The 12552-nt window shown below is 38.8% G+C and overlaps 3 protein-coding genes, 1 non-coding gene and 1 pseudogene across 5 annotated transcripts; 3 read left to right on the forward strand and 2 right to left on the reverse strand.

Moving 5' to 3' along the window:
• Positions 1-143: 143 nt before the first annotated feature.
• Positions 144-2847, forward strand: LOC104790148 (poly(A)-specific ribonuclease PARN-like). 2 transcript variants are annotated; one of them, XM_087458061.1, is made up of 8 exons: positions 144-496; positions 588-718; positions 817-1025; positions 1111-1223; positions 1326-1442; positions 1558-1672; positions 1771-1983; positions 2099-2847. In XM_087458061.1, exons 5-8 carry the CDS (start codon positions 1326-1328, stop codon positions 2746-2748), a joined length of 1095 nt encoding a protein of 364 aa, XP_087314187.1. In that variant the 5' UTR covers positions 144-496; positions 588-718; positions 817-1025; positions 1111-1223; the 3' UTR covers positions 2749-2847. The 2 variants fall into 2 exon arrangements, with proteins under 2 accessions (XP_087314187.1, XP_010514159.2); XM_010515857.3 differs by having other exon boundaries at positions 150-496; positions 817-1011.
• A 69-nt stretch (positions 2848-2916) lies between these two features.
• On the forward strand, positions 2917-4732 carry LOC104790124 (putative CRM domain-containing protein At3g25440, chloroplastic). Its single transcript, XM_010515843.3, has 3 exons — positions 2917-3187; positions 3263-3554; positions 3639-4732. The coding sequence occupies exons 1-3, from the start codon at positions 3045-3047 to the stop codon at positions 4530-4532; spliced, it is 1329 nt and encodes a 442-aa protein (XP_010514145.1). The 5' UTR covers positions 2917-3044; the 3' UTR covers positions 4533-4732.
• A 150-nt stretch (positions 4733-4882) lies between these two features.
• On the reverse strand, positions 4883-4997 carry LOC147949853 (U5 spliceosomal RNA). The gene has a single exon (XR_015565557.1). It is a non-coding gene; the product is annotated as a U5 spliceosomal RNA (small nuclear RNA).
• Positions 4998-5897: 900 nt separating this feature from the next.
• On the reverse strand, positions 5898-7541 carry LOC109126548 (putative F-box protein At3g25460 pseudogene; annotated as a pseudogene).
• Positions 7542-11410: 3869 nt separating this feature from the next.
• On the forward strand, positions 11411-12529 carry LOC147949854 (uncharacterized). Its single transcript, XM_087510910.1, has one exon. The coding sequence runs from the start codon at positions 11411-11413 to the stop codon at positions 12527-12529; it is 1119 nt and encodes a 372-aa protein (XP_087367036.1).
• Positions 12530-12552: the final 23 nt, after the last annotated feature.

Here is a 12552-nt window from a genome sequence, read left to right on the forward strand (position 1 = left end):
AAACCAAAATCGAAATCGTACCAAACTGTATAAACTATTCCTATTACTAATAAACCAAAAATTTTAGAAAACCATAAAAGTTGAACCGGAAGCTAACCGAACCGAAATCTCGTTACTAATTGAACCGTCTCCTTCTCACCACCATTCCGGTGCTGCTCAAAAACTCAAAAATGCAAAGACGCTTCCTTTCGTCAATCTCCGCCACCGCCGGAAATAGTAAAACCCTAAACCAGGGAAGATGGAGTGTAAAGCAAGTGAAAAAATCTAACTTTCATGTAACCCTCGATGAGATTCGTGCTTCCATCGATTCATCAGACTTCATAGCTCTCTCACTACAAAACACCGGCTCGTACACCGCCGCGTGGCACCGTGTCTCCGCCATTGATACGCCGCAAACGAGCTACTTGAAAGCTAAATACACCGCTGAACGTTACCAGATTCTTCAGTTCGCTCTCTGCCCTTTCTCTCTTCACGGCACCAAACTCACCGTTCATCCGTATGACTCTTAAACCTCTCTCTCTCTCTCTGCTCTCAAGTTTCTTCCTTTTTTGCCAAGTTGATTGATTAGGGTTTATGGGTTTTTGTAGATATAACTTTCATTTGTTCCCTCGGGATGAATTGAAATGTGGGATGCCTTCTTATCGCTTCTCTTGTCAAGCTTCTCGTTTAACAGCAATGGCTAGAGAAGGGTTTGATTTCAACACTTGCATCTATGAAGGTTTATTATTGCTGCTCTATCTCTTTTGTAACCTCTCATTCGTTTCTTTTAAGGAGTTTGGTCTCTAAACTGTAGTTTGATTAATTCATTTTGAACAGGAATTTCATACTTATCTAGAGCACAAGAGTCTGCATCGAAGTTTCTATCGGGGAATCCGATATTAGCTGATCCTATCACTGTATCTTCTTCTTCTCCAGCTACTGTAGCTGATACTGTCTTTGTTGGAAGGATTAGGTCACGTGTCAAGAATTGGAGAAAATCTTGTGTAGAGTCAAGCATAAAGACAGGAGATGGTGTAATAGCGAGTGTTAGATAATTTCATATGAATCTCATTTTGCTCTCAGTTTTCAAGTTTTATTTTTATATGATGTTTCTGTTTGTTTAATTTTCAGATGATTTAGTGAGCTCTCTGAGAAGACTGGTACTAGGGAGTGAGCAGTATGGTTCGAGGTTGTGTTTGACTATTGATGTTTGCAGTGAGCGTCAAGTGCAACTCATTCTAGAGGTAAATAAGCTTAGTTGATAGTTGGAACGATAAATGCAGTCTGTATATTAATGGTTTAGTTTGATAAATTTCTTAACGTGCTTCTGAATTTTATTACTCCAGATGTTGACTGAGTTCGCAGATGATGTTGTCCCTCTACTCGTTGCTTCAAAGAGCAGAGGAACACAAGCAGTTCGTACTGTCTTCATGAGTTCAAAAGAGGACAAGGATCTTTTTAAGGTAGGGAGATTATTTTGGATATTCCTTAGCTGGAAAATACTGATAATGATGGTGAAGTTCTCTTTTATATTTTGGATATTTCTTAGCTAGATTTTGAATTTATGTTCTTGGACAGAGAGAGCTTCAAGATCTTGAAAACAAAGAAAACAGGAGAGTTCGTGGCTTCCGGGAGGTGGTCGATTTGATTTCTTCTTCACAGAAACCTGTCATTTCCAAGAATTATCTTAGTGGTAATCACAAATTTCTTCTCCTTAGTTTGCATGTAAAATTAGGTTTTCCCCGCCTTCCTTCCTCCATGGATAATAATCTTATGCTCAACTTGTTGCAGATCTTACTTCCATTCATGCTAAATTCCTGGGTCCTCTACCTGCAAATGTGGATGACTTCAGCAGTTCACTGAGCTCTGCATTTCCTAATGTTGTGGATCTCAGTCAGTTCATGAAAGAGATTAGTCCCTTAAGTAATATAAGTAATCTACCTGCAGCTATGTCCTCCTTGAATCGGTTCTTCGCACCTGTGGATGTGGAAGTGGCGAATGAGGGTGAGAGTTCTCTTTGAAAGATGTTGATTTCTGTTTTGTGCGCTTACGTAAACATCTGAATGAGTTTGGCAATTTGTGTGAATGGATATTGACTTTTATTGGCTTCTCTTATTAGGCTGTCCGGTCAAACTAAGCGAGAACTATCAGAGTCACGGGCAGAATGCTGTAATGATATCTCAGCTTTTTGCAAAACTTCGTACCATACGGAAATCAGATCTGCCAACTGTCCAACCAAATGAAGATTTCCAAGATTTGGCTTCTGATGAACACGAAAGCTCTGTCGCCTCTTGCTCTAAAAACGCAGACGATGAGAATGTTAAAGTCTGGTCAAAGAACAGCCGGAGAGTAAGCTCTGAGAACTTGGTGTTCATATGGGGATTAGCAAAAAAGATGACAGCTGCAAATCTGAAGAATGCTCTACAAAAGTCGCACCCCGTCTTTGCGCAAGAGTTTGATGTTAAATATTTAGACAAGAGCTGTGCAATCGTGGTATTTTGGGAGTCAGGTCCTTCAGAAACTTTCCTCAAAGCGGTTAACAATGAAGAGCAACTTTGTGGTTCCTTAAAAGAGATGGTTGCAGAAGGGTTAAGAGCAGCAGGTTACAAAACTTACAAGAAAGCATGTAGACTAGGCTTCTGGGAGGCTGACTTGGCGGAATCTTTAGACAAAACATTGGAATCTTCAGATACCGATCCTGATTCAGACACCAAACCATCAGAGATAGATTGGTCAAACGATTTAGCTATAAATTTTGATGAGCTATGATTAGTTCTTGTCATAACAAAACTAATTTATACCCAAATTCAGAACGTTTGATGCATTTTTGTTACTCCATGAGCTAAACAAGTTAGGTGTTTATTTCCATCGTTTGGTTCATCATATATCCTATTTTGTTTATTTGTCTGTGGCTAAAAAATTGAACCAAACCGTGACCAATAAATCAAATTGGTTTGGCCGACATTAAACCCGGTTTACAAACCTGTAACTGATGTGACACATTCTTTAGGCAAAACGCACCGGCTAAGCGCCAGAGGCAGTTTACACACCGTCGGTGAGAAGAAATGGGATTCCTGACGGCGGCGGCGGCTAGGGTTTTGACATCGGGCTCAATGCTACTACGCCGTAAATCTCGCCAGCTAGGGTTCTTAGCCTCCTCCTCCTCGCCGCTCTTTTCCAGCTTTGATTTCATGAATCGCCATATCAGGTACTACAGTGTCCGATCTTTGGAATCTAGTTATTGTTGATTTGATTGCACAGAGATGAACTTATAATGTAGTAGCTCTGGTAATATTTTGCATAAGGAGCCTCTTAATGGAATTACAAGAAACGCTGGCTTGTTAAGATCATCTTGGTTTCATTCGACTCCAGCTCGTGAGACTGATGATTCCATGAGCAAATCTGAGAACAGTTTGAGTCAAGAAGGAGTAGTAGTAGCTTTTACTAAACCGAAGAGGAAAAAACTGAAAGGTAAACGAGCGGTTGTGCGGTGGCTAAAGTTTTTCCGGTGGAAGAAAAAGAAAGAGTTTGAAAGAATGACATCTGAAGAAAAGATACTTAACAAACTAAGAAAGGTTAGCTTTTTATTTTGTTAAAACAAAATGTGTATTTGTTGTTATCTCTTATGTTGGTGTTTACGTCTGTTATTATTACTGTAGGCTCGGAAGAAAGAGGAACGTCTAATGGAGACGATGAAGAAGCTAGAACCTTCAGAGTCAGCGGAAACGAGACATGACCCTGAGATATTGACACCAGAAGAGCATTTTTATTATCTGAAAATGGGGTTGAAGTGCAAGAACTATGTTCCGGTAGGGAGACGCGGTATATACCAAGGAGTGATTCTGAACATGCATCTTCACTGGAAGAAGCATCAGACGTTACAGGTTGTGATCAAAACGTTTACGCCTGATGAAGTGAAGGAGATTGCTGTTGAGTTAGCGAGGTTGACTGGAGGGATTGTGCTTGATGTTCACGAAGGGAACACGGTGATTATGTACAGAGGGAAGAACTATGTTCAACCTCCGACTGAGATCATGTCTCCGAGGATTACTCTTCCGAGGAAAAAGGCTTTGGACAAATCTAAATGCAGGGATGCGCTTCGTGCGGTTAGAAAGTATATTCCGAGGCTTGAACAAGAGCTTCAGTTGATTCAAGCGCAAGGTGAAACGAAGCGAAATGACCTGAATGTTAAGGTTGATGATGCTCAAGAGAGGTCGGAAGAGTTGAAGAAGATTATAGAAAGAAGCGGAGAGTGTTTGGAGGATGAGCAAGAAGAAGAAGAAGCAGGATCAGAACTAGCAACGGACTCAGATCTTTCTGATATTTTTGAGACTGATTCGGAATTAGAAGACGAGAAAACAGAGCGACCGCTTTTTCTTGAAGAGTTTGAGAAGTTCCCAGCGATAAACAACAGCAGAGAAGAGAGAGATTTTGGTGATCCGGGGAAGGCTAAATCAGAAGATGAGGAGAATGATGATAAGTCTCCAGACTTTGATGAAGTTGATAAGATGTTTCTTCGTGCTGCTTCGCTTTTAAAGAAGAAAAGACGATGAATAATCAATCATCATCTTTGCTCATCTCACAATTGGTACAAGTGTTGGTGTGTTTAACAAAGTCCTGACTATATCTTCTTTCTTAACATGCTCAAAAGCTTTATTAATTCTGTGATAGCAAATTGATATCATGTGGTTACACTTTGCTTCAGTTTTAGATATTTTACGTGAATGTAAAAAGCACTTAAGTGTTAACAAAATGCGTTGAGAATCATGATCTTGGAATATCTAACGAAGGAGACGTTATTTCAGCAAACCAACAGACTCTCATGGTCTCTAATTTTCAGACAATCAAAATTGTGTTACACAACCTATTCCTAGTTAAAATTGAACTGAGGCTTTAATGGAGCAAACTTCAAAAGAAGTTACTCCTCCAAAAATAGGTGTATGCCGTTTAAAGTGGAGCACACGGTATTCTTTAGTAAAAGGCGAAAGAATAGTTCGCTTTGCGCTCACCACAGGGCTCCATGAGTTTGCTAGCAAGCACCAAATGTTGTTTTATATGGGAGTCCTTCGACGTCTAGTTTTGGTTTCGTTCGATTTGGGACAAATTTGTAGATTTATAATTGACTGGGCCAAACTCTTCACGTAATGGGCCGTTCAGTCTTCTAATTCCTCGATTACAAAAATAAAAAAAGTACACAAATTTTCTCAGATGGTCCAGTCAACCATGTTGAGAGATATAGGGTTTGAATGGTAATTACGGTCAGGGCAGCCAAATCCTTCTGCGGTCTGGACCGTTCTATTTATAAATCGGACAACAGATTGCTGCGAACCAATTTTATTTGTATACAAAAGTAGTTTGTCTGTTGCGGTTTTGTCTCTGCTTTATTTGGACGGCACCACTACATAAGTAAATGGTAAATAAAAAGCGGTTTAATTTGCATGGATTTGTCCGCCCTAACCACTGTAACCATTCAGATTTCCATTCCACAACCCTAGGAAAAACTATCCAAAGTTCTTGACTTTGCTGTCAAATGTCAGAAGCTAAAACTGAAACATAACTTTTGTTTATGTAAGGAAACATCATTTGATCATAAAACTTAAAAAAAAAAACTGTGTTAATATTACAAAGCAACGAATATAGGGAAAACACCAAACAGTGAATTAAACAAGTAAAGAAAAACCAAAAAAAAAAAAAAAGAGGTTTGCTAATAGGCTTTGCTTAAATCATTACCTTACTGCAATTGAGTCAAACTTGGAACATAATTAAACAAAAATAGCCTATATTCGTCTCCATAAGCCGCTTCCCTAACTTCATTGTCCTCTCCAACAATGTATACCATGTTTTTGCCATTTTGTATTGCGTATTGAGAAAACAAGAAGAGTTTCTTCTCCTCATCTACCAAGAATTTTACGTGGAAACTAAGTTCCACCTTCAAATGATCCATCAAGACTCCTCCATAGATTTGAGTTAATGTCATAAATTTCGAATTCAGGGTCACCATAAACCTTGTAGCTCAATATTTTGTAGCTATTATTGCCAGATTTTTTGTCTTGATAGGATCCAAGAGCATAGGTGTAGCCCATTGTGTAGGTGTAGCCAGTCAATCTGTGTTGGATCCACTTGGTTTGACCGGTACACGGGTTCCATACCACGAGCATAGCATCTATGCTGACGCATAACAATAAGCCGTCAGAACTGTAACAGTATTTAGAGATAATGAGATCTAATTTTAAATAAGGGTGTATTAGGCTAAGTTCACTAGTGAACTCTATAGGTAAAACTCTGTGGAGATTGATGTTGATCGAAGAAAACCCAAACTTCTTCAACATGAAAATAAAAGATTACCTTGGATGTGGAAATTCCTAATCGCCTTGAAACCTATAGTAAAGCCACTTATAGAGTGCACTATAGGGGATGGGAAAACGACTAGCTATTGGTTTGACAATTGGAGTCAGTTGGGACCTCTGATCGATGTTATAGGTCATGATGGTCCGAGACTCATGGGCATTCCCAGGGAAGCAACTGTCATCCAGGGAACTGGTCCTCAAGGATGGAGACTTCCATATCACATGACTAGAAATCCCCTTCTCCAATCGCTTCGGATTTCTCTCCTCCAGCTAAATCCTCCAGTGGAATCTGCAGGACTTGACTCTTATACCTGGGGACCTGAAGGTGAAAGAAAAGATTTTTTCAGCACAAAAATAACCTGAAATATGTTGTGACCTGCATCAGGGATCAAAGAGTGGAACAAAGCTATCTGGTTTAAGAAAGGTATACCCAAACATTCCTTCACGTTCTGGGTTGCCAATCTCAATAGACTTCCGGTAAAAGCGAGGACTACAAATTGGGGAATGACTACGGACACAAATTGTCAACTTTGCTCCAACGGTTTTGAGAACATGGAGCACTTGTTTATGCATTGCGAATACGCTATCCAGCTGTGGGGACTAGTTTTCACTAGACTCGGTCTCCCTAATCTCATTTTTACCTCTTGGCAAACCTTGATCAGCTGGCTCCTAGGTACCTCGACAGGTTTACCCTCTATGCTCAAGAAACTGGTCTCCCAAGCTACAGTTTACCTCCTTTGGAAGGAACGCAACTCTCGTACTCATGGTGGACCGCCTGTCTCGCCGGACTCTCTGTTCAGACTTCTTGACAGAACAATCAGAGACATCCTCCTAGCTCATCATAGCAAACAAGGCAAAGGGCTCCTTCTCAAATGGCTCACGCACCTCTACTGAGGTTTTTAGGTTATTGTAATCATTTTTTTCCTATTGGAAGCTTAATCTCCAGTAACTTACGGCTTTTTAATTTTTTTTGGGCTGTAGTCACCTATATAAACTCTTGTAAACCTGAAGTTTCTTTTAGTAATATAATTATCAGTTATCAAAAAAAAAAAAAGATTGCTTTGGGGCTTTATGGAAGTGTTTTCTTGTGAATCTCATGTCCTTGAATAAAAGGTTCCATTGTTTGCAAGTGGATCGTAACCGTTGCAAAGATGTAGCAGGAACGCGGCAGAATATCTCCTCTAACAAATCCTCTGGAAGTTCCAAAATCATCATTGTGATCTTCGAAGGAAGAAAGTGTCGGTGGTTTTGATACTTGTTGTGTTAGGGTTTTATGTTTTTTTGCCGACTCTTTATATACAGACGAACTAATAAAGTTTAGAGAAAAATGACTAAAAAACCTAAATTTTATAAAATTGTTCAGATAAGCCAAAGATTTTGTGAAATTGTTTTAACTATCGGGAAAGTTAAAATTGTATAATATACATAATTTAGCAACCTAGCTGGTTGAACCAATTTCAATCACTCTTGAAGATACATCCAATATTATAGAATCTCATGTTCCCTAGCTAGTTATCAAAATATATACAAAAATAATAATAATAGGTATATTAATCCATGCTACCATGCAAAATAATATAACAACCAATATTATTAAATTTATATTTTTATAATTATGGTTGTTATATTATAACAAATAAATGTTATGATTTTTTTTCCTTATGTAATCACAAAGGAAATACGTTGGGATTTCTCTCCCTATTATTTATATTTTCAAATAAGCAAGTTATGTAGGATATTATTTGTTGTATATTGCACTTTATCATTGTCAAATATAGAATACTAGATTAAGCACGGGTTGAAATTCCTTTTATTTATATTGTAATTTTTATATAAAATAAAAATTATGTGATTGTTTTTAAAAGTTGTTGTGAATAAAACATTATGCAATAAAATCATATGCTAAATACGAGGATTTCAATTTTTTTTTGAGATTTTGTTGCTAGTATAATTGAAAATCACTCTTAATCTCTGGAAGAGTGATTAATTTTTTAGATTTTGTTACCTATATATGGTTAATTAAATATTCTATGGAGATTTTTTTTTTGGAATATCCTTTATTAAGAAGATCTGAAATTGAGATTTAACTAATGTTTACAACCCATATAACCTATAACCTATCAAATAATCAAATAATTAATTTTATAATCCATATTGTATAGTCTACACAAAAAGGTTGTGTACTTCCGTTTTATTATATAAGGGATTGATATGATATATATATATATATATATATATATATATATATATATATATATATATATATATCTAACTTCTTTGTTCAAATATATATATATATATATATATATATATATCTAAGTTTTTGTATATTGTTTAAGCATATATAACCATATATGTTTCTTGTTTGTATTTTCGGTAAAATATTGATATGATACAGATTGAGTTGATTGGTTTTCTCAAATAAATTGAGTTTATTATTTCAAATTCAAGTTAATGTTGTTTTGGTATCAATACAGTAAAAGTCATTGGTTTAGATGACACAACAGCTTTTTCAATGAAGTTGGTGTTACACATCAATTAAAACCGCTAGCCAATTAAAATTTAAAAATTAATACACATTTGCTCTCCAAAGTAAAATAATTTGTTTTGAACCGATAAGAGGATATAGATGAAAACTAGTCCTAGGCATTCGGGTATTCGGTTTGGTTCGGATATATCCATTCGGTTCCGGGTATTTCGAATATAGGAGTTTCGGATCCATTCGGTTAATTTACTATTTCGGTTCGGGTTTGGTTCGGTTTCGGTTATTTTCGGTTCGGTTTCGGGTATCCAAAACAGTGCAATATTTTTTAAAAAATATTTTTTTTAAATAAAATTTAATTATAATTTAACAAATATATCTAAAAACTTTTAGATATTTGGTTTATTTAAAACATTATGGTATTTTGGTCTAAATATATATGATTTTGGTTTGGTTTTTAGTATAATTTTTATTACCTTAGTTAAATTAAAACGTATTGAAGTATCAATACTTCGACGTGGCGCAGTGGCCACATCACATGCCCAAGTTTGTAGAAGTCCAAGGTTAGTTTCTCAGCAAACTCATATTTTTGATTCGTTTAATATGAGTTCGGTTTGATTTGGATAACCGAATGGATATCGGTTCGGTTTGGTGAATAACCGATATCCATGGATAGCTGAACCACTATCCAATCGGTTATTGTCCACTAACCGAATCTGAACCGGAACCAAAATTTCAGTTCGGTTTCGGTTCGGTTTATTTGCCCAGGACTAATGAAAACCATACAAGTGTGCTAGCTAGAGCCCAGATCCTTAATACTTGCCATAAGTTAGATATATATGCTGTAAATTAAGCAAGTGAAAAGAAAAACTCTCTTTTTGAAAAAGTTTCTCTCTCTAAAAAAGGGCGATTCTGCACCTCCTTGGCAGAGTTCCCACCGGAGATCGGCCTCTCGCCGTTCGCCGAGAAGAATCTTCTTTCCCCCCCCCCCCTTTTTCTTTATTTTTCCTATCAACCCTACCTTACTATGATGATTGCACCAACAGATCCCCCAGATCCGGCTTTGGATGGAACCATAGTTCAGGCTTCGCCGTGCCCCGCATCCGCAAAACTCGCTAGTGTATCGCTAAATTCCTCGAATCCATCCTCAATTTCTCTAGATGTGCCCTCTACCACAGCTCCCTTGCAAGCAGAGCGGTTCAAGGCGTCTCCTAGGAACCTTAGAAAAATATCCTCGCTGGTCATCATGGAAGATGGATCTCCGGTAGTTCAACCTCCGGAATCAGTGTTACTCAAGGCGGCAGACCAGTGGAAGGGGCATATTGTTGCCCATTTTCATGGACGCATCCCTCCAGCCGCTAAAATCTTCTCCGATCTAAATCCTGCTTGTGGTAAGTTTGGAAAAATTGTCATTCGTATCACATCTGATACGTCTTGCCTCATTATGATCCCCTGTGTGTCAACTCGAGAGTGGGTTCTTCAAGTGGGGTACTGGCAGGCCGGGAATGTGGCTGTCTCAGTTTACCCGTGGTCAGTTGATGGTTCGTTGGAATCACAGGATCTCAGAACAGCACCAACGTGGGCAATTCTCCACAATGTACCCCCTCAAATGTATTCGCTAGATGGGATAAGCGTTATTGCGAGTGTTATTGGAGAGCCTCTGCATACGGAGAAATCGAAATTGGATCCGTACTATTTTGGGAAAACAAAGGTGAAGGTCGAAATCTCCTTGGAGAAAACCCCACCAACAACCATTATAGTCAGGGACTCTCAAATGAACTCGGTGAAAGTCACAGTCTCTTATCCACGCCTCCCACCTAAGTGTTGTAACTGTGGGAGATTTGGACATATCCTGAACTGTTGTCCACATCCTTTGATGAAAGGAAGGATTGAATCTGGAGGAATTAGGGGTCTTATTCCTGGTGGTTCTGTAGTGGCAAATACTGAAATCCCCTTGTGTAACCCTGATGTATCCGCTCTGCAATCCGGTGTTGATCTTTCCACAAATGCTAAGGTAGCTCCTACTGGTTTGGAGTCGGCTACAGAGTCTCACAAACGGACATGTGTAAGAGTTGCTAGCCAGAGGAGAGCAAAAGGTCGGAGTAATAGTACTCCACCGCAGGAAAAAGTCTACAAGCATGTGAGGGACAAGACTATGTCAGAAGCAACTCAGGAGGTTGTAAAGCCCTGGATCGTAGAGAGTAGACAGAGGAAGAGTCAAGAGGCTGTTAAAGTTTCTTCTGAACCAGAACTCGAGGGAGAGTGGGCACTCGTAACTGCTAAGTCTCGGTCTAAAGGTAAGAAGAAATAAGTCGGTAGCTCAAAAGGAAGTTTGAACATGCTGTCTCTGAGTGATGAGCAGCCAACAAAGATGACAAGTTTCCCTGGTTCTTTGAGTAGTAAGAAGTTGACCAAGTTTGAGGCTAAAAGACTGTTCAGTATAAAGAGAGACCAAGCTCTTCGTCAGTCGAAACTCTCAGGTTCAGAGAAGTATAGGGCAATTCCCACTGTTTCCAGCTCAGAGCCTAGTTGGGGTAGCCCCTCGGTTAGGACTTGCTAGCTCTGTTGAGAGCATAGAACCACCGTCTATTTTGTTTTTGTGATGACGACGGTTTTCTGTTGGAATATTAGAAGCTTGAATAGCTTCTCAAGACAGCGGTATGTCCAAGGCTGGATTGGTAAGAATAAGCCTATTATTGGAGGTAATTTGGAAACGCATGTATTAGTGGATAATGCAGATTTTGTAGAAGGAGCATGTCTCCCAGGTTGGAGGAGATTGGACAATTATGATTTTGCAGTTAATGGTAGGATATGGGTAGTGTGGGATCCTACCATATCGGTAGTTTGTCTATATAAGTCAGCTCAAGTTATTCTCTGTAGAGTTTTCAACCCGCGAACAGGTGAATCATTTTCTGTGGCTTTTGTTTATGCCTTCAATACTTTAACTCAGAGGAGGGATCTTTGGCAGGAGTTATCCCTATTCTCTCAGCAATCACCGGCCAGAAACAGACCTCTCATGGTCCTGGGGGATTTTAATAAGATCATATCAACAAGTGAACACCTCTCGGTTATACCGCATCCTCTTCCTCTCATTGGTATGTCAGAGTTCTCTAATTGCCTTATGCAAAATGATCTATCGGATCTTGCTAGCAGGGGAGCTTTTTACACTTGGTCTAATGGTCAACCAGAGGATCCAATGCTGAGGAAATTAGACAGAGTATTGGTTAACGAGCATTGGCGGGACGCCTTTCCAGATTCTTTGGTGGTATTTGATCCTCCGGGGGATTCGGATCACTCTCCATCCTTGACTTCCACTTCTGCTATTCTGGAAAGAAGTAAGAAATCCTTCAAGTATTTCTCTTTCTTGTCAACACACCCTAAATATATGGATACTATCCGTCAAGCTTGGAGCCAATCAGTTGCAGTCGGTTCAAAGCTCTTTACCATCTCACAGAGAATGAAACAAGTCAAAGCTGAGTGTCGACGCCTAAACAGGGAAGGTTTTGGGAATATACAACAAAGAACTAAGGAAGCCCTGGAGAATCTAGAGCAGATTCAAGCGTCCTTTATGCACTCTCCTACTGAAACTCTTTTTAGAGAAGAATTTGTGGCAAGGAAGAAATGGAAGTTCTTTGCGGATGCTCAGGAATCTTTTTACAGACAAAAGTCGAGGATCAGTTGGATGGCAGAAGGTGATTCAAACACAGCTTTCTTCTTATAATTTGTTGTTGCTAATCTGAGATA

Source organism: Camelina sativa, chromosome 1 (genome assembly GCF_030686135.1).
Source record: "Camelina sativa cultivar CO46 ecotype springtype chromosome 1, ASM3068613v1".
NCBI lineage: Eukaryota > Viridiplantae > Streptophyta > Magnoliopsida > Brassicales > Brassicaceae > Camelina > Camelina sativa.

Coding starts and splice junctions, on each gene's coding strand:
- LOC147949854 (XM_087510910.1), top strand. CDS start 11,411: ATGACGACGGTTTTCTGTTGGAATATTAGAAGCTTGAATAGCTTCTCA.
- LOC104790124 (XM_010515843.3), top strand. CDS start 3,045: ATGGGATTCCTGACGGCGGCGGCGGCTAGGGTTTTGACATCGGGCTCA. Junction 3,188..3,262: donor TTCATGAATCGCCATATCAG/GTACTACAGTGT, acceptor ATAATGTAGTAG/CTCTGGTAATATTTTGCATA. Junction 3,555..3,638: donor TACTTAACAAACTAAGAAAG/GTTAGCTTTTTA, acceptor TTATTACTGTAG/GCTCGGAAGAAAGAGGAACG.
- LOC104790148 (XM_010515857.3), top strand. CDS start 171: ATGCAAAGACGCTTCCTTTCGTCAATCTCCGCCACCGCCGGAAATAGT. Junction 719..816: donor CAACACTTGCATCTATGAAG/GTTTATTATTGC, acceptor CATTTTGAACAG/GAATTTCATACTTATCTAGA. Junction 1,673..1,770: donor TTCCAAGAATTATCTTAGTG/GTAATCACAAAT, acceptor AACTTGTTGCAG/ATCTTACTTCCATTCATGCT.